The 24,655-nt window shown below is 46.4% G+C and overlaps 2 protein-coding genes, 1 long non-coding RNA gene and 1 other non-coding gene across 10 annotated transcripts; 2 read left to right on the forward strand and 2 right to left on the reverse strand.

Annotated features, from left to right (window-relative positions):
- Positions 1–904: 904 nt before the first annotated feature.
- SNAPIN (SNAP associated protein) lies at positions 905–16,166 on the reverse strand. 7 transcript variants are annotated; one of them, XR_011536631.1, is made up of 7 exons: positions 14,622–16,166; positions 14,360–14,406; positions 13,512–13,630; positions 4,457–4,656; positions 4,014–4,063; positions 2,890–3,052; positions 905–2,017 (listed from the first exon to the last, which is right to left on the reverse strand). XR_011536631.1 is itself a non-coding variant. In XM_070607514.1 (4 exons), exons 1-4 carry the CDS (start codon positions 14,762–14,764, stop codon positions 4,636–4,638), a joined length of 330 nt encoding a protein of 109 aa, XP_070463615.1. In that variant the 5' UTR covers positions 14,765–16,166; the 3' UTR covers positions 905–4,635. The 7 variants fall into 7 exon arrangements, 6 of the variants coding, with proteins under 6 accessions (XP_070463615.1, XP_070463613.1, XP_008541450.1 ...); XM_070607514.1 differs by having other exon boundaries at positions 905–4,656; XM_070607512.1 differs by lacking the exons at positions 905–2,017; positions 2,890–3,052; positions 4,014–4,063 and having other exon boundaries at positions 4,515–4,656; positions 14,360–14,425; positions 14,509–16,166.
- On the reverse strand, positions 4,498–4,569 carry TRNAM-CAU (transfer RNA methionine (anticodon CAU)). Its single transcript has one exon. It is a non-coding gene; the product is annotated as a tRNA-Met (tRNA).
- On the forward strand, positions 4,713–11,869 carry ILF2 (interleukin enhancer binding factor 2). Its single transcript, XM_008543227.2, has 14 exons — positions 4,713–4,912; positions 5,594–5,653; positions 5,867–5,909; positions 6,372–6,476; positions 7,109–7,186; positions 7,524–7,626; positions 8,129–8,194; positions 8,998–9,114; positions 9,597–9,675; positions 9,933–10,020; positions 10,625–10,686; positions 10,759–10,873; positions 11,107–11,197; positions 11,352–11,869. The coding sequence occupies exons 1-14, from the start codon at positions 4,908–4,910 to the stop codon at positions 11,510–11,512; spliced, it is 1,173 nt and encodes a 390-aa protein (XP_008541449.1). The 5' UTR covers positions 4,713–4,907; the 3' UTR covers positions 11,513–11,869.
- LOC139081488 (uncharacterized) lies at positions 14,981–24,484 on the forward strand. The gene is made up of 2 exons (XR_011536634.1): positions 14,981–15,037; positions 24,265–24,484. It is a non-coding gene; the product is annotated as an uncharacterized lncRNA (long non-coding RNA).
- Positions 24,485–24,655: the final 171 nt, after the last annotated feature.

Consider the following 24,655-nt stretch of genomic DNA (forward strand, 5'->3'; position numbering starts at 1 on the left):
TGGAGTCAGTCTGCCCTCTAATGGTCAGCAAGAGTCATTGACAGTATCGCGCCGCCAACTTCTCCAACCCTGCGCGTAGGCAGAACCGAAGATCAGCAAACTTCTTCCGTTCAGCAAACAGTTCCAGAAGACCTAGAATGCACTAAGCACCGGCTGGATACTGAGGGCGTAAAGATGAAAATATATGTATAGCCCGTAGCTTTGAGGAGCTCAATTTGGGACAAATAGTCATAATGTAACATGGTTAAGCACTACAACAGAGAGAGAGACAAATTGCTCAGAGGCCCAGATGAAGACTATTCTGCCTGTATTGGGACCATGAAAATCTCCACAGAGAAATAATTCAACAAACATAGAAGGGTGAGAAAGGTATTCTGTGCAGAGAGAGAAGAATACTGAAGTATGTTTCCTATATATGAAATTTTAGGAGAATTTGGAATGTTCTTATGGTCTAGAGCAAACGGTAGCCCATGGACCGACTTCAGACGGCAGGTATGCTTTGTTGGGCTTTCAGTCTCCCTATATATATTTGATTTAATTGCCCATACGTAAAAATCAGCAGATGGCACATGAATATTTGGATTTCTGACATGGCTTGAAAATATTGGAGAGCAGGTAATATAGGTCCTGCTTCTCTCCATGTACAATCAGCTGGAACCAAGTGTCCCTTACCTCCTTGAGATGAGTCCTGTTCTCCGCAGTTCCTATCCACCCTGTTCACTCACTTGCATTACTGGCTGCAGTAGTTTTCAGCTCTCATCTAGGATGTAAGGTGTGTGTATGTAAGTATGACTGAGGAGGAGAGGCAAGAAAGGGCAGCAGAGAGCCCTTTTGTGTGACAGGCGTAATGTCTTTGTCCTGTAAGGGGAGCTCCAGAGGCTGTAGATGTAGATAGGAGATTGGAGACTTTTTAAAAGGCAGTTTTATTGAGGTATAATTGATATACCATAAACTTTACTATTTAATGTATACAATTTGATGAGTTTGCATATATGCTTACACCCATGAAATCATCACCACAATATCAAGGTAATAAACATATCCATCACCTCCAGAAGTTTCCTTGTGTCCTTTTCTGTGTGTGTTGTGTGTGAATGTGTGTACTAAGAACACATAACATGACATCTGGGGGCTGGCCTGGTGGTGCAGCGGTTAAGTTCGCACATTCTGCTTCGGTGGCCCGAGGTTCGCTGGTTCGGATCTTGGGTTGGGACATGGCACCGCTTGGCAAGCCATGCTGTGGTAGGCGTCCCAACATATAAAGTGGAGGAAGATGGGCACAGATGTTAGCTCAGGGCCAGTCTTCCTCAGCAAAAAGAGGAGGATTGGCAGCAGATGTTAGCTCAGGACGAATCTTCCTCAAAAAACCCAAAAAACATGAGATCTATCCTCTTAACAAGTTTCTTAATGCATAATACCTATTGTTGACTATAGGGAGATGTTTTGTAAGTAGAATCATTTGGACTTCAGAAAGAAAGACAGTATACAAATAACTGAAGTCTAGGTGACATTGACCCATTAGTTGAGGAACTGAAGAAGCAGATTGTGGGGGGATGATAAAAATTTTAGTTTATTGGGTTTGAGGTGCCTGTAGATGCCCAAGTGGAGGTGTCCAACAGGCCATTGGATTAGAGGAACTGGAGCTCAGGAGAAATGACTGGACTAGAAATTGAATTTAATAACTGAGCTCCCCTTTCAACAATGGTGGACTCAATAATTTGTCCAATCCCCAAGCTGAACAACTAAAAATGTTGGATGAAATACTTTTAAAAATCAAAGAAGTAGTAAGACAGTGAGGAATTATTGGTGTGGGAGCACGAAAGCACAGGAGAGCAGAGCGGCGACACAGCAGCAGGACTGCTTTTACCCTGGGCTCATTTGCTGACCCGGAGTTGGTGGCAGAAAATAGGCTGTGTGGGGCAAGTGAGACAAAACTGGAGTCCAAATGTCCCCAAAGGTGAGAGCCACCTTCCTGTTTCGGGTTAGGGTCCTGAAAGGCTGCACTCCTAGGGGAAACCTAGGGTTAGGGTAAATCAGAAGTAAACAGCACGTCAGAACCCAACATGTTCAAAACCAAACCAAGAACCAATCGATGGGTTTAGCAGCCACTGACACTCAACTTAGGAGTGAGCAATGAATTGGAAGAAAAGATAAAAGAAATTACCCAGAATGAAGCATGGATAAAAAGGAATGAAAAACATAAAAGAGAGGGTTAGGGACATAGAGGGTACTGTGAGAAATTCTAACACACCTGTCTTTGGAGCCCAGAAAAGAGGGAAAAAAAGGAAAATAAAATAAAAGAGCAATATTTGAAGAGACAATGGCTGAGAAACTTTAAAAATGGATGAAATACATCAAGCCACGGATTCAAGAAGTTCAACAAACCTCAAGTAGGATTTAAAAAAAAAAATCCATATCTGGACTCATCAGAGTGAAATCACATGAAATTAAATTGAAGTTGAAATCTTTAAAATAGAAAAAAGAGGACTGATTACCTTCAAAGGAGCAACCATTAGATTGACAGCATTTTTTTTCACAGCAAAAATGGAAGACACAGACAGTAAAATCACATTGTAAATGTGGTAAAAGAGAATAACTTCCAGTCTAGGCTTCCGTACCCGGAGAAAATGTCCTCCAAAAACAAAGGTGAAGTAAAAATGTAGGCAGACAACCTGAAATCAAGAAAGTTAGCCACCAGCAGAGAGGCGCTGATTCTGAAGCAGAAGGAATATTATTCTAGATGAATGGTTAGAGATGAAGAAAGGAGTAAAGAGCATTAAAAACGGTAAATTGAAATGACTGTTAATTTAATTAATAAGCATTAAGGTCTTGTGAGATTGAAAATATATATAGAATTTAAATTCTGTACACATATACACCTATACCTACCCAAGAAAAAAGAATGCATCTGACCGCAAGACTCTCATACAAAAATGTTCACAACCGGGCAGCCTGGTGGCACAGCAGTTAAGCACAGACATTCTCCTTTGGTGGCCCACGGTTCGCCAGCTCGGATCCAGGGTTCGCACATGGCACAGCTCATCAAGCCGTGCTGTGGTAGGCGTCCAACATATAAAGTGGAGGAAGATGGGCACAGATGTTAGCTCAGGGCCAGTCTTCCTCAGCAAAAAGAGGAGGATTGGCAGCAGATGTTAGCTCAGGGCTAATCTGCCTCAAAATAAATAAATAAATAAATAAATAAAATAAAAATATATAGCAGATTTGTTCATAATGGTCCCAAACTGGAAACAACCCAAATGTGTTCTATGGGTCTCAGCCAGTTGGAGGTCCTGAAGTCATCAACAGGAGAATGGATAAACAAACTGTGGTATGTTTATGCAATAGAATGCTATTCATAAATAAAAAGGAGCAAATTTCTGATGAATGCAAGAATGTGGAAGAATATTGAAATGTGTCAAGCAAAAGAAGCTGGACAAAAAAGAGTACAGACAGTGTGAATCCATTTGCGTGAAGTTCAAGAACAGAGAAAACTAATGTATGATAGAAACGAGAATAGTGATTGCCTCTAGGGGCAGGGCAAAGGGATATAAGCGAATTTTCTGAGGTGATAAAAGTGTTCTTTATCTTAATCTGGGTACATGGACGAAATACATTATTCAAAATTAATGGAGCTGTAGACTTAAGATCTGTCGATGTTGCTGTAGTAAATTATGCGTCAATAAAATACTTAAAAGAATTACGCAACGACAATGGTATATAATTCTGGAGGGAGTGATGGTGGTAAATGGAATTAAATTATTTCTGCATTTTCACCAGGAGGGTAAAAGTATTACAAAAAATTAGATTTTGCTAAGTCAAGGATGCATGTTGTAATTTTTAGGATAACCCCTAGAAGAGTAGAAAAAGAGTGTATGACTTGCAATAACAGAGGCAGGGAAGGAATAATAAACATTAATCAACGCTTAAGAAGGCAAGAAGGAGAAGAAAAGCGATTATAGGAGAAACAAAAAGCACATAGTAATATGATTGATTTAAATACAAATACAGTATACCTGTGTACATGGCTGGTGAGACCTCGTATAAGGGTGAAATGCACCAGGTACTGTGTGGAGTGAGGAGAGAAGAGAAATTGGAGGGGAATCGGGCAACAACGGGTGGGTCCTTCTCTTTTTGCCACTTCTTTTGTTCTCTTTCTCTGAGCTCTCTTTCTAAAGGCTGCCTCAGTTTCCCTTCTCAGTCTCTCACCATCAGTATTTTCCCCCTCTGATTCCACCAATATACTTCCTCCTTTTCTCAAATCTGCTCCTCCTGCCTCGAGCTTCCAGCCTTCTGTGAACTACACTCAGACGTGTAGTGTTTATTGCTGCCTAAAGTCCCTTCCTATTCCCCTATTTCACTTGATAGCAAAAACAGCTTCTAAAGGCTGTGTTTTTCACGGAGAAAAAAATAAAAGGATGACATTTACATTTACTGAAGAAATTGAAGTCACAAATACCGTTGTACGGAGTAATGAGAAGGAGCAAAAAGCACACTCCATAGCAGAGGATGGTTTCGATCCATCGACCTCTGGGTTATGGGCCCAGCACGCTTCCGCTGCGCCACTCTGCTATCTGAAAAACAACCTCTTCATGGTTTCTACAGAAAGCTTTCTGCAGGTTGGCCGTCTTGACTGCTTCATACAGCGCCGTCTAGCGTCTGGTAAAAAAAAAAAAGTCATTACTGTTAAGTCTGTTCTTATTGGGTAGGTCCTCACACAGTAGGCGTTTTTTATTGGTTCACAAGCCACTTTGCCAAAGTAAACCAATAGGCACAAGCGGCGGAGTAAGGCGGGAGCCAATCGCGCCGGAGTTTGTTGGGACGCGCCGGCAAGCCAGCGCTCCGGTTGTCGGCTCCTCCGAGGGAAGGGGCGGTTGGTGTGGCCTCCATTGTTCGGGTTTTAGGGCGCCATGAGGTAAAGGCAGTGGGGGGGCTCTAGAAAAGTGTCGGATGTTGGACCGAAAACTTTGGGAAGGTGGGCCGAAAGGAGTCGGAGAACCTGAAAGGGCCACGTGTCTGTGGGCTGCCCTAAAACTTGAGAACGCCGGGTTGGGGGACGGGGGGAGGTCGGAGAGCGCGGGGCGGGGAAACTTGGGCCTGGGCTGGGGGTGGGGCCCGGAGTGGGGAGGCGCTCGACACCTCGGTCTCGGAGGGGTTTAGGTGAGGGGTGTCCTCAGGCCCCAGCAGAAGCACCGCCATCTATACTGGGAAGGCTGGAACGTGCCTCATTCATTCTCGATACCAAGTGCTTGTCATATGGGAAATACCCGCTAAACGTCTTACTACGTTAATGCATGAGCGATCGCTTTAGTCCCTGAAGTATTAGTGTTAGTGCGTTCCGGGGGTGAGGGGGTATTTCTTGGAGGCGTTCAGTGTTGGAGCCCATCATTATTTGGTGTGGAGTGTGATTAAATTATCCAGAATGGAAGATCATGGGGGTGAGACGGGGCGTTTGGAATGAGGGAATGGGGTCTCTTGGCTTCCAAAGGTAAGTTCAGAGCGATGGAGGTAGGCTGATTTGAAATGATAATGGCCAGTATGGTGGAGATTCCTTCAACGGGTCAAAACAGGTTAAAATCTATTTATACATTTCTAGGGGTGACAGAGGCCGAGGTCGTGGTGGTCGCTTTGGTTCCAGAGGAGGCCCAGGAGGAGGGTGAGTGCCAGTTTTTAGCGTCTCTGCAGTGGTTAGTTTCCATTTCCATCATCTAAACAGGAGTTTGGAGTGGACTAATACCTGCTTTTGTGAGATCCAGCTGTGGTTTAGAAGCATTTCCTTTCATGCTCTCCTGCTAAATGAGTTTGGCCCTGTTATGCTAAGTCACTTGATTTCTGTGGTGAATAAGTTGGACTGTTTTTCTTGTTTTAGGTTCAGGCCCTTTGTGCCACATATCCCATTTGATTTCTATTTGGTGAGTATCTTGGCCCCTTTCACGTGTAGAAATGGAGCTTGGCCACTGTTCACTTGTAGTTTCCAGAAGCCCAGCATCTCCCTGTCAATGAAGTCAAATAGTGGTTGGAGTAGGAAAAGGGATGAGTGACTGGAGTTGGGGTTTTGAGTCAGCTGTGTGTTGCTTTACTTACAAAAACAGTGTAAGCAGGGTGGGGAAGATAATTCCTTGGGTACTCTTAGCAGTAACATGATTATAATCCTTGTTCTGAATAATTAATTCTATCTCTGGCTTATCTGTTAGTATAAAGATAGTGAAAACTTAAATTATGGCTCTTCATTCCAGCTTGTATCCTTGTTTGAACTTCTTAAGGAGTAAAGACAAGTGTTGTAGAATTTTCTATTTTCAGTTTTTTCTGTTGCCACAATCTGTCCTGTATACTATTTTTGCTAAGTAGTTTATGGTGGTTTATTTCTGGTTTAGTGTGAAATGGCCTTCCCCCGGGTCAAGCCAGCGCCTGATGAAACTTCCTTCAGTGAGGCCTTGCTGAAGAGGAATCAGGACCTTGCTCCTAACTCTGCTGAACAGGTACCTTCTTTTGGCTTCCTTCCTGAGATTTCACTAAGAAAGCTAGAGAAGTGAATAACTACTGGTGAGGCTACTGTTATCAGAGCCTAAACTGCACAGTGGGTTGAATTGTTCTTATTTCTCATCATACGTGGAGGGAGAGCACCAGGTGAATATATAAATAGGTTACATATGCATTCATGTTTTTATTGGGGAATCTATCTTTAAATGTTTGATCATTTTTTTTTTTTTTTAAAGATTTTATTTTTTCCTTTTTCTCCCCAAAGCCCCCCGGTACATAGTTGTGTATTCTTCGTTGTGGGTTCTTCTAGTTGTGGCATGTGGGACGCTGCCTCAGCGTGGTCTGATGAGCAGTGCCATGTCCGCACCCAGGATTCGAACCAACGAAACACTGGGCCGCCTGCAGCGGAGCGCACGAACTTAACCACGGGGCCAGCCCCTGGGGAATCTATCTTTAGGATCAAAAACTTGTTCTTTTATGGCATATTCAAGGCCAGAAGGGTCAGTGTTTTCAAAGCCCTATATCAGTATTGATTTGGCTTGTATGGAAGGGATTAGGGGAAAATATTCAAATTTGAAGTTGCTTGTAATTTTTCACCTTAGGTTATTTTTTGTTTCCTTCTGTTTTTCAGGCTTCTATTCTTTCTTTGGTGACAAAAATAAACAATGTGATTGATAATTTGATTGTGGCTCCAGGGACATTTGAAGTGGTGAGTTTTTGATGATTTAGTCTTAGGAAAGGGCAGCCTTGGTAGTGTAGAAGTTTCCTTGGCTCCTGTCTCTTAATTCTTTTGTTGACTGTTATCTAAAGCCAAGCCTAAAATGGGAAAGTACAGTGGAATTCCTTTGTAGTACTGATTTTGGGGATCACTGTTGGCATCTAGTCATGATGTATCAGGCTTGTCATGTGTGTGTTTGGGGATATGACTTGACCTCTCCTACATCCAAATCTGGGTAATAAGAAGCTGTGTTGTAATTGAGTTCTGAGAGGAACAAGGAGGTCTTTTCACTTCTGATCTTTTCTTCCTGAAATCCCTTTTCTAACAGCAAATTGAAGAAGTCCGACAGGTCGGATCATATAAAAAGGGAACGATGACTACAGGACACAATGTAGCTGACCTGGTGGTAATCCTAAAGATTCTGCCAACATGTGAGTGTACCTCTTTCTGGCCACGGGAGAACACAGCAGTTGGGTTTGAAGCATAGGGATCTTTAAAGCCCAAATTTCTCTTCTTTGCACCCCAGGGGACATTTGGTAGTATCAGGAGATGTTTTTGGGCTACTGGCGTCAAGGGGATAGAGGCCAGGGATGCTGCTAGGAATCCTACAGTGCACAGGACAGATCCTACCCCCAACCCCTCCCAAAAAGAATTATCCAGCCCAAAATGGCATTAGTGCCACTGATGAGAAGCCCTACTGTGGGAAGAGGGTGTGGATATAGGAGGATGTGTCCTGTCCTGTTTCCTGAGCCTTCCAATATTTCTGTCCCGGCATTAGCGTCCACTTGTAAAAGTGTTAATTTTGTCGCTTGCCCTTGTTCCAGCCTTGAACATGGGGCAGAATCAGAGTGTAAAGCAGATTTAATGTAGAGATTTATAGAAAGTCTACATAAATAATAACAATGTTCATTATCTCCTTTTCTCTCAATCTAGTGGAAGCTGTTGCTGCCCTAGGGAACAAAGTTGTCGAAAGCCTAAGAGCACAGGATCCTTCTGAAGGTTTGAGTTTGTTGCTGAACATGTATTTAGTGGTCATAGAAGCCTGGTTTATAGTTAAAAGTACACTTTTAATAAAGTCAGGTCAGGCAAGAAGGAAGAGTGAATGCAGAGTTTTATGTTGGGGAAGTTTTTGCAGAGATCTCCAGTGTTCAAAATCCAGTCAATCTCCCTTACTTTTAAAAACTCTGTACTCTAAATCCTCATTCTGGACTCGGTGTTTTTATTTCTTAGTTATTTTTTTTGAGGAAGGTTAGCCCTGAGCTAACTGCTGCTGTCAGTCCTCCTCTTTTTGCTGAGGAAGACTGGCCCTGAGCTAACATCTGTGCCCGTCTTCCTCTACTTTATATGTGGGACGCCTACCACAGCATGGCTTGCCAAGCGGTGCCATGTCCGAACCCGGGATGTGAACCGGCAAACCCCAGGTCGCTGAGAAGCGGAATGTGCGAACTTAACTGCTGCGCCACTGGGCTGGTTCCTCTTTTTTTTTTTTTTCCCCTCCCAAATCCCCCCCAGTACATAGTTGTATATCCTAGTTGTGGGTCCTTCTAGTTGTGGCATGTGGGACGCTGCCTCAGCATGGCCTGACAAGTGGTGCCATGTCCGTGCCCAGGATTCGAACTGGTGAAACCCTGGGCCGCCGAAACGGAGCGCATGAACTTAACCATTCGGCCAAGGGGCCGGCCGCCTCTTGGTGTTTTTAAAACTATATCTGTTCCTCCACCCACGCACCCCAACCCGGATTTACCTTTGGTAGTCTAATGGAAATGTGAGCGTTATAACTTTTGGTTTTTCTTTTCTTTCAGTTTTGACCATGCTGACCAATGAAACTGGCTTTGAGATCAGTTCTTCTGATGCTACGGTGAAGATTCTTATTACAACAGTGCCACCCAATCTCCGAAAACTGGATCCAGAACTCCATTGTTAGTCCTTTTTTTCCATTGCTGGGAAATTTGGGGGAAAGTCAAAATATGGTATAAAGTTACTGTTGCGTTTACTTAGCTTATTGCTATTCCACATGAAACCTCTGGCACCTATGTTTACCTCCAAACTTTGCTATGTCCCTCTGTAATTTGGAGACAGTTTTACCAGCTTATTAGTGAAACTGTCAGACAGGATGGCCAGGAAAGCAGTATGAGGACTTAAGAAAAAGGTCTGAGGAAATATTTATGGAGGGGGTATGCTTTGGGAGAAAATCATGATCTTGCATGCTTCTAGATTTAGTTTGGGGGAGGAATAGTGATTTGGGGACAAGTGATTTGCTGACCTGAGGAATATGTGGTAGTTTAAGGAATTACTAAGTTAACCTGTCCTCCTTCCAAGTTCTTGGAGTGTGGCAATGGGATTGAATTGCTTGCTTACTAATAGGAATGCTTCATCTTGTCCTGTCATGCTTGTCGTCTAGTGGATATCAAGGTGTTGCAGAGTGCCTTAGCAGCCATCCGTCACGCACGCTGGTTTGAGGAAAACGCTTCTCAGTCCACGTGAGTCCCTCCCTCACTGTTTAAGATAACCCAACCTTCTAATTACAGTGAAAGACAGAATACCCCATACCTCCTCTTACAGGACTTTTTCAGTTGTGATCTTCTGTCTCGATTTTGATTTTTACCTTAAATAAGCAAATTTAGATTGAGAGAAAGAAGAGAATGTGTAGTTCTGGAAATAGCTTCAGCTCTGTACCTCAGGTGTGGAAGGTACATGATCTTACTACCTTTAATCCCTGGGTCTCTTTTACCTTCAGAGTTAAAGTTCTTATCAGGCTGCTGAAGGACCTGAGGATTCGTTTTCCTGGCTTCGAGCCTCTCACACCCTGGATCCTCGACCTACTTGTAAGTAAAGAAGGGCATTTGGAGTTCCTGATCATCCCTATTTAATAGTAGTTACTTTGAAACCTACCAGAATCTGAAATTTGGTGAAGCTTAAAAGAAATCTCATTGGTGGGCAAGTAATCCAATAAAGATTCAACATTTCATTGGGTTTTTGGAGTACAGTCATGCATCACTTAACAACTGGCTATGTTCTGAGAAATGTGTTGTTAGGCGATTTTGTAGTTGTGTGAACATCATAGAGTGTACTTGGACAAACTTAGATGGTATAGCCTATGACACCTAGGCTATATGGTACTAATCTCATGGGACCACAGTCATAGACGCTGTGTGTGGTTGATCGAAATATCATGTGGTGCATGACTGTATTCAATTAAATTGAGTAGTTATTACTGCTCCTGGGTCTTTTTCATTATTGCTGTCATTTCATTAATGTGATAATGGAGAGAAATTACTGAATGAACAGTCATTTCAGAATTGCTTCTGAACCTGAAAATTTTGGCTAGACCTTAATAACCAGTTTTCCTCATGATGGTTAACTTTTAGTTTGTTTGAAGATACACTTGCCACATTTATGGCATACCTACCAGATTTATTATTTTTTCAGGGGCACTATGCTGTGATGAACAATCCCACCAGACAGCCTTTGGCCCTAAATGTAGCATACAGGTATAGCATGTGTTTTTGGGTTTGGGGCTGGATGTAAGCTGTGTGTTCTTTTAATACCTCCCTGTGTTTCAGGCGTTGCTTGCAGATTCTGGCTGCAGGACTGTTCCTACCAGGGTCAGTGGGTATCACTGACCCCTGTGAGAGTGGCAACTTCAGAGTACACACAGTCATGACTCTGGAACAGCAGGTATTAGGACAGCTCTGGAATGGTCTGTTATGCCCCACTCTTGGATGCTCCTGATCAGAAGGCAAAAGGGTCAGGGATTTGAGGGTTCTTACAGACTTTGGTTTTCAAATTAAAAGTTGTCTACATCTCTATTTTTATGAGAATATTAGTCAAATAAAGTATTTTGATTTTCCTTGAAAAATAAGGTACTTAGATTTTCCTTGCTAATTTACCCTCACTTTGCTCCCCTTCAGGACATGGTCTGCTACACAGCTCAGACTTTGGTCCGAATCCTCTCACATGGTGGCTTTAGGAAGATCCTTGGCCAGGAGGGTGATGCCAGCTGTGAGTGACCACTGTGGGTCAAGGGTTCTTTATGGTACTCTGTGGTCTACAAAGAAAGCAGCTCTATGCTACTCAGATGTCTGAATATTTCTGCCTTGTGGATCCTGACTTGTATGCTGGGCTACTTGTCTGAAATCACCTTTTTTTCTTTTAGATCTTGCTTCTGAGATATCTACTTGGGATGGAGTGATAGTGACACCTTCAGAAAAGGCTTATGAGAAGCCACCAGAGAAGAAGGAAGGAGAGGAGGAGGAGGAAAATACAGAAGAACAACCTCAAGGAGAAGAGGAGGAAAGCATGGAGACTCAGGAGTGACCTTCCCTTGTCTTCACTTCCTTTCTTACCCAAGGGGAAGACTGGAGCCTAAGCTACTGGTCTTTGTATGGTGGCATTTCTGAGGGATAGGGCAGACAGGAAGGGAAACAAAAATGAATTCTATAGAAGGAAGTGTCATTCCATTGGGTTCTGATATTGACGCAGTAGCCAGAAGTCTCCCGTTATTACCTATGCCATCTATAGTGAAGCAGGATACCAACTTTTCTTCCTAATACTCTAGAATCCCCGGGTCCTGGAAACCTCTCTCAACCAGTACTTTGTTGTTGAAATGTTGTGAACTGTTAGTGTCTAGAAATGTTTTTTCTAAGAAAAATGATTAAAGTACTTCCTAGTAGGGCTCTTGGTCCTGTTTTTCCTTGGTGCCTGACGACCTTGTTTGCTTCCTTTTGCTTTCTAGACTCTTTATTGAAAATGATACTTGAATCTTCATTATAAACAACTAGATCACAATTTGAAGCTGTAAAGTACAAAGACACTTGGAACCTTTCCATATACCAGAGTAAACTAGAATACTGTTTAAGCATTTATTCAATTAAATGGTTCTAGCAACACTGCTACTGTATTCAAGCCAGTGCAATCAACAAAAGAGGGTAGGTGGGTCATTCACCTTGACTTTGCCTTCCTCCAAATTCTCAGTGTAAACAAAGGGAAATGAGAAGTCACAGGGAGCAGACATGTTGCCCAGGTGCCAACAACCACACATGTAACAGGAAGCCCTCCCTGATTAACTAGGCTTGAAGGTAGAGTAGGTGGGCCTTGAATATGTAGCTTTAAAAAAAAATCAAATGTTAGGGCCAGCCCAGCGGCGCAGCAGTTAAGTGTGCACGTTCTGCCTTGGCAGCCGGGGGTTTGCTGGTTCGGATCCCGGGGGTGGACATGGCACCGCTTGGCAAGTCATGCTGTGGAAGGCGTTCCACATATAAAGTAGAGGAAGATGGGCACAGATGTTAGCTCAGGGCCAGTCTTCCTCAGCAAAAAGAGGAGGATTGGCAGCAGTTAGCTCAGGGCTAATCTTCCTCAAAAACAAACAAAAATAAAGGTAGAGGCCTCAGCTCATTCTTGGAAGGAAGCAAGAGCCATAATCCATTGGGATCCTGAGTCCTACTGTACACAGGTTTCTTTGGGGCCCCACATAAATGGATCAGACCTAAGTGCTTCAAACACAAACCACAGGGCTGCCTTTTTAATGTCCTAAGGTTTAAGGGAGTCCTGGAGGAAACAAGGCAGCTAGGCAATGGTACTTGTGCTATTCTGAGGCCATGGGCCCATCTTCTGGCCTGTTACTTGCTTGGGGAACCAGGGGGGTAAACTCCTGAATCCAGCATTGCCCTCCTGCGGGCTGTTTCCTTGGCAACACTGTGGTTTAGCCGCCTCAGCCGTTCCTACAAGAAAGATTTGGAATGTAATTAAACTGTTCTGTGAGAGGCCTTAGAACTGTCAACCAGGCGCTGGAAAATACCTTAGGCTTGCTCCATCTCAAGTTAAGTCTTCTAAGGTATATGAGAATGTAAATGACAGCAACTGGGTATTGAGAATAAGAACAGTGAGTTCGGGCCGCCCCGGTGGCACAGCGGTTAAGTGCGCATGTTCTGCTTCGGCGGCCCAGGGTTTGCTGGTTTGGATTCCAGGTGTGGACATGGCCCCACTCGTCAAGCCATGCTGTGGCAGACATCCCACATAAAATAGAGGAAGATGGGCACGGATGTTAGCTCAGGGCCAGTCTTCCTCAGCAGAAAGAGGACTGGCAGCAGATGTTAGCTCAGGGCTAATCTTGCTCAAAAAAATAAAAAATAAAAAAAAAAGAACAGTGAGTTCTATTATGGCTGACACTAGTTCAGTTGACAACTCCTTTTTCCTAAAGACTAAAAATTATGGTGACTTTCATTGTGTTGGGGACTTTGTGACATCATTGAAAACTGGAGAATACCCTGAGGACTTAGCAGAACAAAGAACCGCTGTTGGTAGGAAATTCTTTTACCTGGGCATTCTGTAGAATGTTGTTGACCAAGACAACTCGTCGCCGGGCGTTAAGTAGCTTCTTCACATAGGGGTCGAGATCCAGGGCCACTTTCTGATCCTCATTGATACGGCACAGTTCTGTGGGGACGAAAGAAAGGTGCAGCTAACACCTAATGGCTCATTTCTTGTTCTTATGGAAAGCAGGTTAGCATATGGGACAGAAAACACTTTTCTTTTTAAAGATTTTATTTTTCCTTTTTCTCCCAAAGCCCCCCAGTACATAGGTGTGTATTTTCAGTTGTGGGTCCTTCTAGCTGTGGCATGTGGGATGCCGCCTCAGCATGGCCCGATGAGTGCTGCCATGTCCATGCCCAGGATTCGAACCCGTGAAACCCTGGGCCGCTGAAGCAGAGCGCGAGAACTTAACCACTCAGCCACGGGGCTGGCCCCTGGAAAACACTCTTGTACCCACATGGACCACAGTCACTAAAAACTTAAGAAAGGAGGAGTCTGTTGGCAGCCCTGATGTTCTGGAAGCAAGTGACAGAAACCCAGCCCAGAGGCTGGCAAAACATAGGTGCTGAAAGTGAGTTGGGGGGCCAGTCCAGTGGCTGGTTAAGTTTGAGCACTCTGCTTTGGTGGCCTGGGGTTCACAGGTTTGAATCCCAGGTGTGGACCTACACACTGTTCATCAAGTCATGCTGTGGCAACATCCCACATACAAAGTAAAGGAAGACAGGCACAGATGTTAGCTCAGGGCCAATCTTCCTCACCAAAAAAAAAAAAAAAAAAAAAGAAGAAGAAGAAGAAGAAGAAGAAGGAGAAAATGAGTTGGAGGATTCTGGATATTCAGGGATGTTTACTCACCGGAAGCTAGGTTGTCAATTTGTTCCCGGAGCTCTACCTGGCTCTCTCTGCAAAGAGGTACAAGGCCTACTGACAGTTAACGGAACTCAAGAAACCTATTCCCCTACGTGTTTCCCAAGTGCTGGCAGAAGCCAGCCTCCACCCCCTACCTGCGGCCTTCCGCCGTTCTGCCCTGGCGCCAATCAGTTCCCACCTGAAGCCAGCTGGGCCCATCGTGGCCCCGCCCTTTCTTGGTCCCGCCCCGCCCTTCCCTCTCGGGCACCTGACGGCGTGGACGTGAGAGTCGAGCTGCTGCACAGCCGGTCGCAGGAACTCGAGGAGCCCCTCGGCGAAGAGGTCTCGGCCCGCGGGCCCCGCCACCGGGGTCCCTGCCCCGGACACAGCAGCAGAACCAGCCCCCGCCATCGCGAAACGCCTTTACGTCCCCGGAACCTGCCGCGAGGGCCGCCGGGAACTGAGGCTCCGCTGAAGTGCGCCGCGAGGGGGCGCCCGGGAGGTGCGGGCTCCTGCCCAGGCGGTGGGATTTCTGGGAAATGGAGTCTCTGGAGCGAGCAGGGCGGGGAGAAGGGCTGTGGGGCCCTAGGGCTCCCGGGAGTTGTAGTTCTTTATAGTCTTTGAAGTTGTGGGCTCTGAAAATCTGCAGACACCGGGAGCTGGGAAAGGAACCATTTTGGTAAGGTGGGTACTTCTTGTTTTCTCCAAAGATGAAAAATAAATGCTTATATCCCCAGTTGTCTGTAGCTTTCCCATGTTAACTTTATGAGAAAACCAGATTATATTCATAGTATACTTTTGTATTTCTAAATTTGAGTGTATTTTTTTTTTTAAGATTTTATTTTTCCTTTTTCTCTCCAAAGCCCCCTGGTACACAGTTGTGTGGCTTTAGTTGTGGATCCTTCTAGGTGTGGCATGTGGGATGCCATCTCGGCATGGCCTGATGAGCAGTGCCATGTCCGTGCCTAGGATCCAAACTGATGAAACCCTGGGCCGGCGAAGCTGAGTGCATGAACTTAACCACTCGGCCACGGGGCTGGCCCCCAAGAGTGTATTTTTTAATGGCGCTAAAATATGCATAAAACTGCATGTGACTATTATTCAGCCTTAAAAAGGAATGAAATTCTGATACATGCTACAATACGGATTAAACTTGAAGACTGTAGGGGATCAGAATTCACCACCCCAAAATGTGTCTCTTTGGCTTGATTATTTTTAGGAACGGAAGGCTCAGAAAGAAACTTTTACCTTCCTCCTAAGTGCCTGAAAGAATTTAAGATGGAAGGCCTGTCCCAGGGAGGAGCTATCACCATAGAGAAGTATACATATGGTAGACAGGAAAGCACAGGAAGGCCCATTTTTATCAAAGTTCTCTCTCTCTCTGCTCCCGTTGTCTGTAGATGGCCCAGCAAACGTTAGTTTGCCAAACATTAGCTTTTCCATCTCCATATGAATTGCCTTCCTCCCCTTTGAAGTCACAAACCACTACCCCCAACATCCTCCTTTGCCTTTAGCTGAAGATGGTATTTAAGGTGGTGGCTTCAGCTATTTTGGCACGTTACTCAGTTTTCCTGGGTTTCCCTCATGTATACATGTAATTAAATTTGTTTGAGGGGCAGGCTCTGTGGCCTGGTGGTTAAGTTGGTGAGCTCTGCTGCGGCAGCCTGGGTTTGTGGGTTCGGACCCCGGGCACAGACCTACACCACTGTCAGCCATGCTATGGTGGCAACCCACATATAAAAAATAGAGGAAGATTGGCACAGGTGTTAGCTCAGCACTAATCTTCCTCAAGCAAAAAAAAAAAAAAAAAACAGAAAAAGTGACTTTCTCCTGTTATTCTGTCTCATGTCAATTAAGTTCTTAGACCGGCCAGAAGAACCTAGAGGGTAGAGGGGTATTTCTTCCTCCACTACGAGACATTATGCTAAGTGAAATAAGCCAAATACAAAAGGACAAATGTTTTATGATTCCACTTATATGAGGCACCTAGAAAAGTGAAATTCATGGAGGTAAATAAGGTTTTGTCTGTTTATCAGAAGAGCATTGCCAGGGGTGGGGTGGGGGTGGGGGAATGGTGAGGTAATGTTTAATGGGTACAGAGTTTCAGTATGGGATGATAGAAAAGTTCTAGAGATGAGTGGTGGTGATGGTTACACAATAATGTGAATTTACTTAATGCCACTGAACTGTACACTTAAAAATGGTTAAAGTGGTTTTTTTTTGTTTTTTTTTTTTTTTGGTGAGGAAGAGTGGCCCTGAGCTAACATCTGTTGCCAATCTTCCTCTTTTTGCTTGAGGAAGATTGTCCCTGAGCCAACATCTGTGCCAGTCTTCCTCTATTTTGTATGTGCGACACCCCACTGCATGGCTTGATGAGTGGTACATAGGTCCTCACTTGGGATTTGAATCTGTGAACCTTGGGCCACTGAAGTGGAGTTTGTGAACTTAACCACTACACCACTGGGTCGGCCCCACTGCATTTCTATATTTTCATTTTTTCCTTCCTCAAAAAACTTTCCTGGGGCCGGCCCGGTGGCACAGCGGTTAAGTTCACACGTTCCGCTTTGGTGGCCTGGGGTTCGCCAGTTCGGATCCCGGGTGTGGACATGGCACTGCTTGGCAAGCCATGCTGTGGTAGGCGTCCCACATATAAAGTGGAGGAAGATGGGCACGGATGTTAGCTCAGGGCCAGTCTTCCTCAGCAAAAAGAGGAGGATTGGCAGCAGATGTTAACTCAGGACTAACCTTCCTCAAAAAAAAAAAGTTCCTTTAAAAAAACAAACAAAAAAAACTTTCCTTAGTTTTATTTCATTTTTCATGGCTTTCCAGAGAATTTATATCTCTTGTTGAATTCTCAACAATAAGCACAGTCCTCTGTCACTTAAGCTCTAATGTGCTCCAGTGGCTCACAGGTCTGTGAGCCATGGGAGAAGGTGTGTGCGCAGAAATGCTCCTGGTTGGGAGGCCGGCCCAGTGGCGCAGTGGTTAAGTTCGCATGTTCTGCTTCTTGGCAGCCCGGGGTCCGCCGGTTTGGATTCCGGGTGCGGACATGGCACTGCTTGGCAAAGCCATGCTGTGGTAGGCATCCCACGGATAAAGTAGAGGAAGATGGGCACTGATGTTAGCTCAGGGCCAGTCTTCCTCAGCAAAAAGAGGAGGATTGGCAGCAGTTAGCTCAGGGCTAATTTTCCTCAAAAAAAAAAAAAAAAAGAAAAGAAAAAAAAAAGAAATGCTCCTGGAGGTCAAAGGGGTCCATAGAGATGAATGGGTGCCAGAATATTCCACCTTGAGCTTCATCCTCAGGAATTAAGGAAAAGGTATTTAAATCACTGTGGGAGAGTGGTGGTGAGCAGCTGTAAACCTGAGCCCCTGACTGTGGTAAGTTTTGAAGCCTTGTACACTCTTTGTTGTTTGTTATATCTGTTTCCCTGTATCTTTCCCTCTAGGGGTTAGAGGTGAATTCTCATGAGAGGCTGGGGGCTTCTTTTGGGAGCAAGCAGCAAGGAAGGGGGTAGCCAGGGCAATTGCAGCCTGCTTCACACTGAGCTCTTCAAAAGAAGCCCAGGGGACAGAGGGAGTGGTGACAGTGTTGAAGAGAAAAGGAAAAAGGGCCAAGTCCTCGAGGCCTGTGCCGCATGGGAGAGAGGCCGGGGCTGGCCTGGGCTGGGAAAGGCTGTTGAGGGCCCACTGTCCAGACAAGAAGCCCCCCAATTAAGGCCACAGTCCTTTCAGGTACCTCCTTGAAGTAGGGCTGCTGGACTTAGAAAACAGAACAAATGAAAAACCTGGGACACTAGGTAAATTTGAATTTCAGATAAACAACAAATAATTTTTTAGTATAAGTATCTTGTCTGGTAATCCTACTTCAAAGGCTGGTTCTCTGAGCAAAAGCGCTCTGTGTTTCACTTTTATGCTTTCCTTTCCACTCCTCTTCTTATCACCTTGAGTTAGCTCTTATCTCTCAGGGGGGCATTGCAACAGCCTCCCGACTGATCTTCTTGCCTCTGGTCTCTCGACCCTCCAGGTCAGTCTGAAATGACTCTCAAATACCAGTCGGATTACGTAAGAACCCTGCTCAGAGAAAATAAGTGCTGAAGGGGACTTTAGAATCCACCCTGCCTTGGTTTCTTGGACACCTCTGGGCAAGGGTCTTACAGAAACCTTGAAATTTGATAAGAGGTTGAAGTCCAGTGCTGGTTCAATTATTCATTCTCTAAACACTTATCAAGTTCCAGGCATCATGGCACAAGGTATTCAGTGCAAAACGCCCCTCCTCCCTGCTTACACCATATCACATAGCAGTGGCCTCCAGTCCTTGGCTCTCCACAGAGCCTGGAAGCAGCTCTGCAGGAATAGGCTGCACGGGCTCAGGCAGTATAGCCACACAGTGCCCTCAGCCTGGCGGGCTGGCCACGCCCCACACTCAGTGTGGAGCCTGGGTGGGGCAAAGCGGGTGGTCAGGGTTACCAGAGGGTCCTTCTTGTGGATGGGGGCAGGGGAGGCACAGAATAGTGTCTCGTGATGGCTTAACTGGGGAAGGGGAGCTGAGAATCAAACTTCTTTGGGCCTCTGTCGAATCCAGGTAAGGGACAGGGATTTCCTGGTCCACCCTGCTTTCTGGGAGGTCAGAACTTTGGGGAGCCCTACAATGCTTCAGTGGCGGAGCTGAACAGGGCAGCGTAGGGATGAGAGTGGGGAATGAGTAGGGCAGGCAGTCAGGAGGCCTGAGATTCCAGCTCTTTTATCAACTGGTGCTCCTGGAGAGCTGCCATCCCCACATCCACCATGGGCAAATTCTCTGGTCAGACCAGGATCAGGTCAGACTGTAGGACTCCTGCTTATCACGAAGGGGTCAGAGGATGAGGGTGAGGTCCTGGCCTTCCCAGTGCTGAGGAGTGTGAGGAGGTTGAGAAAGCCCATCTTCTTCTTTAATCTTTCTCGTGTAGCTTTCCCCCATCTCCTCTCGCTTCTCTATTTGTTGACTTGGTTTTCCCCCTGAAATGAAATTCCTTTCAAGGATGTGCTTTGGGTTAAAATCAAAGGGCATCCATTGATGTTAAAAGTTTAGGACATCTCGGAGGAACTCTTTTCACCCAGTTCTCTTCCAGATAGCTTTTTCACTGTGTGTGTCTCCCATCCCTGAGTCTTTGGGGTTCCTTGACTCAATTCCAATGTGTGTGTGCAGGGTTCCCCGACACCTCCGACAAGCAATTCTCAGACATCAGCAGGATGTCTGAGAATTCAACTCAATTCTGTCACTACCTACCCAGAGATAACATCAGATTCCACAGTTAAAGAGTTCAGTTCTATGAGACTGCCCCCCACCCCTTCCACTTCAGATGCCAGTCCTAAGCCCAGGTCGTTACGTGTACTTCTGACCAACTGGCTGTAAGACAGAGGTTCCCATAACTCCCTCCTAGGATTTGATTAATTTGCTAGAGCAGCTCATAGAACTCAGAGAAACATTTTGCTTACTAGATTACCAGTTTATTATAAAAGGATATAACTCAGGAAAAGCCAGAAGGAAGAGATGTGTAGGGAAGGTAAGAGGAAAGGACACGGAGCTTCCATGCCCTCCAGGTGTGCCACTCTCCCCGCACCTCCACGGGTTCACCAACTTGAAAGCTTGGAAGCTCTCTGAACTCAGTCCTTTTGTGTTTTTTTATGGAGACTTCATTACATAGGCATGATTGACTAAATCATTGGCCATTGCTGATGATTGAACTCAACCTCCAGCCCTTCTTTTTTTTTTCTTTTGTGAGGAAGATTGGTCCTGAGCTAACATCTGTTGCCAATCTTCCTCTTTTCTTTTTTCTTTTCCTCCCCAAAGCCCCAGTGCCTAGTTGTATATCTTAGTTGTAAGTCCTTCTAGTTCTTCTATGTGGGATGCTGCCACAGCATGGCTTGATGAGCGGTGTGTAGGTCTGTGCCCAGGATCAACCCGGTGAATCCTGGGCTGCCAAAGCAGAGTGCGCGAACTTAACCAGTATGCCACCCAGCTGGCCCCACCTGCCCTTCTTCCCTCCCAGGAGGTTAGGGGGTGGGACTGAAAGTTCCAACCCTCTAATCACAAGGTTGGTTCTCCAGGCAACCAGCCCCCATCCTTAGGTGGGGTCCAAAAGCACTTCATTAACATACCTGTCTCCAGCCCTTCTCCCCTCCCCGGAGTTCTGAGGGAGGGACTGGAAGTTCCAATTCTCTAATCACATGGTTAGCGCCACTGGCAACCAGCCCCCATCCTTAGGTTACCTGAGGCCTTTCCAAGAGTCACCTCATTAACACAACAAAAGATACCTTTAGTGCTCTTAACACAGGACATTCCAAAGTTTTTAGGAGCTCTGTGCCAGGAACAGAGTTGAAGACTATATATATACTTATAAATCATAATGTCACACCGTGGATGTGTTTAAATCTTGAGCTGATAATCACCTTATGCTTAAAGTATAAAGAAATTAAATAAATCAAGCCTAAATGGAGAATCAAGTGAATCCTTTAAAGAGGCCTCACAGGGCCTTAGCTGCCTCAGGACCACTGTCCGCCTGCCCTACAGGCTAAGAGGCCCAGGACAGGGGGCCGTTGCCACCATCACAGCTCCCAAACCCGTCCTGGGTCTCAGTCTTCACCCTCAGGTGTTGTCCTGCTCTCCTCGCCCCTGGGCCATGTGGTCAGTCAGGGCCCGCAGCATGCCTGGTTGGATCACTAGACAGGGTGGGGTGCAGGTTGGAGAGCCCACCCAGGCAGGGGCATGGCACCTGGAGCACCTCTCCATTGGCACGACCGACCAGCTAAAATTTGGAGGCAGAACATCAAGAGTATGAAGATGTGGAGATTCCTAATAAGAGGCCGGAGGTGGTGTCTGGAGAAGGTCCAGGGTCAGAAACCAGACGATATGCCCCCACTGGGGCAACTGTGGTGTGTATGTGAGTGTGTCTGTGGGGAGGGAGAGGGAGCAGGAGGTGAGTCCTTAGAGGAACCTCCTGACAAGAGATTTTCACGTATTGAGGTGTATGGGGTAACTTCTGGTTCAAAACTGATTTGGCTTGAACTAAAGAAGCCAGTCTTAAGGCCTATCAAACTTACATTGTACATCTGCTTTAACTACTAAGGAATGCACTCTCTTAGGAATGCATACTTCCCCTCCTACGCCAGGACCAGTACCAGTAACATCCTATCGGTAACGCCCACCTGGTATTCGTCCTTTTCCCAACATCAGGGTCATGTTGACCTGCTAATTTGCAACTGAATACTTCTTTGAAACTTAGATGAATATGTATCCTGGGCGTGTTTAATGTATGTTACTTTGTTCTAAAAATGTATGATTGTACTGAAAAACCTTGCTTCTGCTGAACACTTTCTTCCTTTCTGGAAAATGCCTTCCTGGGTCATAATCCTCAGTCTAGCTCAAGCAAAACTCACCTTATCCCTAGAATGATTACTGGTTATTTTGCATTGACACTCCTTAGAGCAGGAAGTGAGTCCTTAGGGAAATGAAGGCTTGGGCACCCATGCCCTTCCCACATGGCCTGGGGAATCAGTGGGAGGAGAGGTGGGAGAGCGGGGGCTGCAGCGGGACTGACTGGACAGCCCACAGGAAGAGGAAAGGGGACACAGAGGCCAGGCCAGAACTTCTTCCCAGGTGCCAGCTTCTCTGGGCACCTTGCCTCCCTTCTAGGATCCTCCCTCCCAGGCCTGCCCTACTTAGTGCTGGTCTGGGTACTGTTTGGCTGGTGGGGTGATAGTAGCTGGAACCAGCTGACAAGGTCCCAGGGAGCCTGGAGGAGGGGAGGAAGGAGCTGCCATTTGGGCTTATGGGAGCTGGAGCCCTGTCCTCGGCCAGCCCCTCTTGCCTGGAGGCCTGGCTCTTTCCAGGGTATGAGGCCATGGGGAGTGGGTAGCTGTGGTGCAGCCTGGCTGGGTTGGATGGTGAGTAGCAGTGCTTCCTTTGGTTCCAGATCCGGCATCATGGGGTCACCACACGGGGGCACTAAGGAGACAGAGCAAGAGCAGGCCAGGGAGCAGCACATGCCTGTGCTTTCCCTCGTGTGTTTGCTCAGGTGACCCCTGACTCCTTTCTCTTGCTCGAGTAGATATCCCAGACAACAGATAGCTAGGAAACTGCTGAGAGTGTGGCCTTCCCCCATCCGCAAGGCCACTGCCCAGGTTCGGGCCCGCTCTAGTTTTTCCGGACTAACCTAATAGCCCCCATGGTTTCCCAGCCTCCATGGTGGCTCCCTCTAGCCCATCTTCACCTCCCACTAGTATTGTGTTAATCGCCCCATGGTCCTCTCCTGCTTAAAACCCTCAATGACTCCCCACTGCCCAAAGCATAAAGTCCAAAGTCTTTAGCAGACAATTAGGCTCCAGGCTGCCTGATTTTATCAGTTGCATCTCCCATCCTACCTTGGAGGCCCACTGAATACTCACTCTCCCTGGCATACATGTTCTTGTAGGCTTCTGTACTTTTATATTTGTTGTTCCCTCTACTTGGAATATTCTCCCTTCTCTGTTAAACTTTCCGTTGACTTTCCAGATCCAGCTCACCAATCTCTTCTCTGTGTTTCCAATGCCCTTCTAACAAAAAATGTCTGTTCATGTCTGTGCGGCAAGCCCTCTGCAGGTGGTGGCAGAATGAGTGAAAGGCTGACCCAGGAGCGAAGCTGACTCTTCTTGTCCCACTCTACCCGGGAGGCTCACTAGGGACCGAGGATGGCAGAAGTGGGCATAGGCCTCAGATGTTGGGAACTGCAAGTGAGCAGCAGGTGGAGCTGGAGGGCCTGTGACCTTGTGCCCACTGTTGGGAATGAGTTTTTGTGATAGGAAGAGGGGTACAGAGAGGCAGAAAGGGAAGGGGGCTTAGGCTCCAGTGGTCCCCTTATCACCCATCTCCACTGGGACCCTCAAACATCCCTCCCCATCACCGCCTCAGGATGCCTCCATGTCCCCTCACTACCATGTTGAGCCTTGACATTTTCATAGTAAAGATTCACACAGATGCTAGAAACAGTAGCTCCAACCTGGTCTTAGCTCACTACACTGCAAATTGGGCCAGTTCAAGAAACAGGTGTAGTGGTCATGGGGCAAGTCCTTTTGGACAGCGCACTAAGAGCACTCAGTCAGCGGGGTGGGGTGGGGTGGGATGGGAAGCACGCGGGGCAGGGTGAGCCTGAGCTGGAAGTCTAAGCTAGGAGAGAGGGCAGCCAAGGCATACCCAGCACCTTGGGAAGCTCCCCTTTCTCAAGGACCCAGGATTCTGGCCCCAGCATCTCTTCCTTAGCCCAGGGGATTGAGGCATACAGGCACTCTGTCCTGAAACAGACCCCTGAAAGGATTCCATCAGGGCATGAAGGGGCGGTGGTAGGAGTGAGGTGTCAGCGTCAGACACTTCCATCTTGTGCCCCTCTCCCCATTTCCTGAGTCCAACACTTCGTTCTTCTCCTGGAACCTGGCCAGAGTGCAGGGCAATCTCCAAGGGAAGACACGCAGGGCACGGGCATAGAGGTATGTGAGCTGCAGTACTGGAATGGGGCGCTGTGAGAGCTGGACCGCCCCTGCTGGAGGCCCCCATTGTGGCCACTCCCCCTCTTGTCCAGCTAGGTTCCCTCTTCCTCACCTACGCTCCAAAGCTCTCGGTGCCTCTCACTCCTTTTCCTACAAAGAGGATCTCAGTGGATTATCTGGAGTGGGACCTCAAAAATCACCAGATTAAAAATTTTCTTTGGGCAACTGCTAAGTAAAAAAAGTCGTATTTGGAGGCACTCACCTGCTATCTACCTTGGGGGAGAGGCAAAGTATTTGGGAAGAGGGAGAGGGCTAGGGAAAAATTCCAGAGATGGGTCATCCAAGGCTGTGTGGTTGAACAGGGTAAGGAACCCACTCACCTTGCAGCTCCCTCCCGTTCTTTCTTCCCAAAGGTGTCCTGGAAGCCCTGGGAGGTGCCTGATGCAAGACAGTGAACTTTGCAAAGGATAGCCTGCCAACTGCCAATTAGCACCTCCCTCACAGAAGCCTTGGGGGCTGACCACAGTCTGGGGTCTGCCTAAGGAGCGATCCTTAGGACTGGCTTTGCCCACACAAAAAGAACTTTTCTCACTCCTCCAATTAAAGATTATGAACACCTGTCTGGGCTAAAGACCTCCAGCCTCAGAGTCCATTCCTTTTTTTTTTTCCTGCTTGTTCTCCCCAAATCCGCTCCTCCCCGCCCCCGTATATAGTTGTATATTTTAGTTGTGAGTCCTTCTGGTTGTGGCATGTGGGACGCCGCCTCAGCATGGCCGACAAATGGTGCCATGTCTGCCCCCAGGA

The sequence above is a fragment of the Equus przewalskii genome, unplaced genomic scaffold, assembly GCF_037783145.1.
Source record: "Equus przewalskii isolate Varuska unplaced genomic scaffold, EquPr2 ChrUn-10, whole genome shotgun sequence".
NCBI lineage: Eukaryota > Metazoa > Chordata > Mammalia > Perissodactyla > Equidae > Equus > Equus przewalskii.